Raw genomic sequence first — 1,237 nt, 5'->3', positions numbered from 1 at the left:
AACCAGCTCCTGCTCTACCACCCCAGCATCAATGTCAGTGTCCCCGTCCCCACCTTGTCCCCTAGGCCAGAGGGGACACCTTCTGGGTCTCATCATGCCCACCTATTGTGTCTCCCCGATGCAGGACTACATCCACAGCACTCACGGGAAGGAGATGGACCTTCTCCGGACCACGGTCAAGGTCCCTGGCAAGAGGCCTCCTCGGGCCATCTCGGCTGTTGGTCCCTCGGCCAGTGTCAATGGGCTGGTCAAGGACGTGGGGACGGCGCCTGAGGGGGGCGGTGGGTGCCAGGTGGGGGGGCTGGCTGGGTGTGGGGGACACATGGGGACCCCAGCATCACTTGTCCTTCTCTCCCCCCTCCCCAGCTGGCACCTCCCCGGTGGGGCTGAGCCTGCCCCCCCAGCCAGGCACCAAGGGGCGCACCCTGCAGCGCTGCGCCTCCGCCTCCAGCGCCAAGGGTGAGTGGCACTGTCCCCAGCTGCTGTCACCTCCCCAGGACCCTGCACGGGGTGGCCCTGCTGAGCTCTGTAGCCCCTGCTGAGCCCAGGGGCCTGGTGGCCTTTGGTGGCTCTGGGTGATCCTAGAGGTTGTAAAGGAATTGGTGGCCCCTGTGAGCCCAGAGAGCCTTGCTGGCCCCAGAGGCCACAATGAACCCAGTGGCCCTGGTGGGTGTGGTGACCTTGGTTGTCCCAATGGTCCTGGTGAGCCTGGTGTCCCTGGTGAGCCCAGTGGATCTTGTGATCCTGGTGGCCCAAGTCATTCTGGTGGCCCCAGTGGTCCTAGTGACCCTGCTGGCCTTGATAGCCCTGAGGGCCCTGATGTCCCCAGTGTCCCCCAGCACCTCGGTGTCTCTCTGCAGACCCCTCCCCCGCCTTCGAGACCGTGTCCAGTCCTGGGGGCCGGGACCCCCTCCCCTCCCCCCTGCTGGACCGCAAGAAGCACCGGAGGAAGAAGCTGACGACGCCCTCCAAGACAGAGGGAGCGGCTGGGCAGGCAGAAGGTGAGACCCCCCCGACCTCCCATGGGGACAGTGACCACTGAGCCAGGGGGGCAACACCCCAGAGCTCCAGCGGATGGAGGGCCTGGGCCTGATCCTGTTCCTCCCACCCCCCCCAGCACCTCCCCACGCTCGGCCACTGCCACCATCCCCATTTGTCCCCCCTTTCTGCTGTGCCACCCCCTGCCACCCTCCTTGCACTCCCCCCGTGTCCCCGGGGCTTGGGGGGGTCCCCCCTG

General features: G+C 66.9%; 1 protein-coding gene across 1 annotated transcript in view; it reads left to right on the top strand.

Moving 5' to 3' along the window:
- LOC104385504 (arf-GAP with GTPase, ANK repeat and PH domain-containing protein 2-like) overlaps positions 1-1,237 on the top strand; it is a 7,097-nt gene that overhangs the window by 3,056 nt on the left and 2,804 nt on the right. Inside the window, exons 7-10 of the mRNA XM_009993974.1 lie at positions 7-33; positions 125-281; positions 367-459; positions 861-1,001. Of these exons, the coding sequence (XP_009992276.1) occupies positions 7-33; positions 125-281; positions 367-459; positions 861-1,001 (418 nt within the window). The remainder of the gene's footprint in view (positions 1-6; positions 34-124; positions 282-366; positions 460-860; positions 1,002-1,237) is intronic.

The sequence above is a fragment of the Chaetura pelagica genome, unplaced genomic scaffold, assembly GCF_000747805.2.
Source record: "Chaetura pelagica isolate M959 unplaced genomic scaffold, ChaPel_1.0 scaffold2440, whole genome shotgun sequence".
NCBI classification, from domain to species: Eukaryota; Metazoa; Chordata; class Aves; order Apodiformes; family Apodidae; genus Chaetura; species Chaetura pelagica.
The sequence above is the reverse complement of the archived record's forward strand: the minus strand, read 5'-3'. Positions and strand labels throughout refer to the sequence as shown.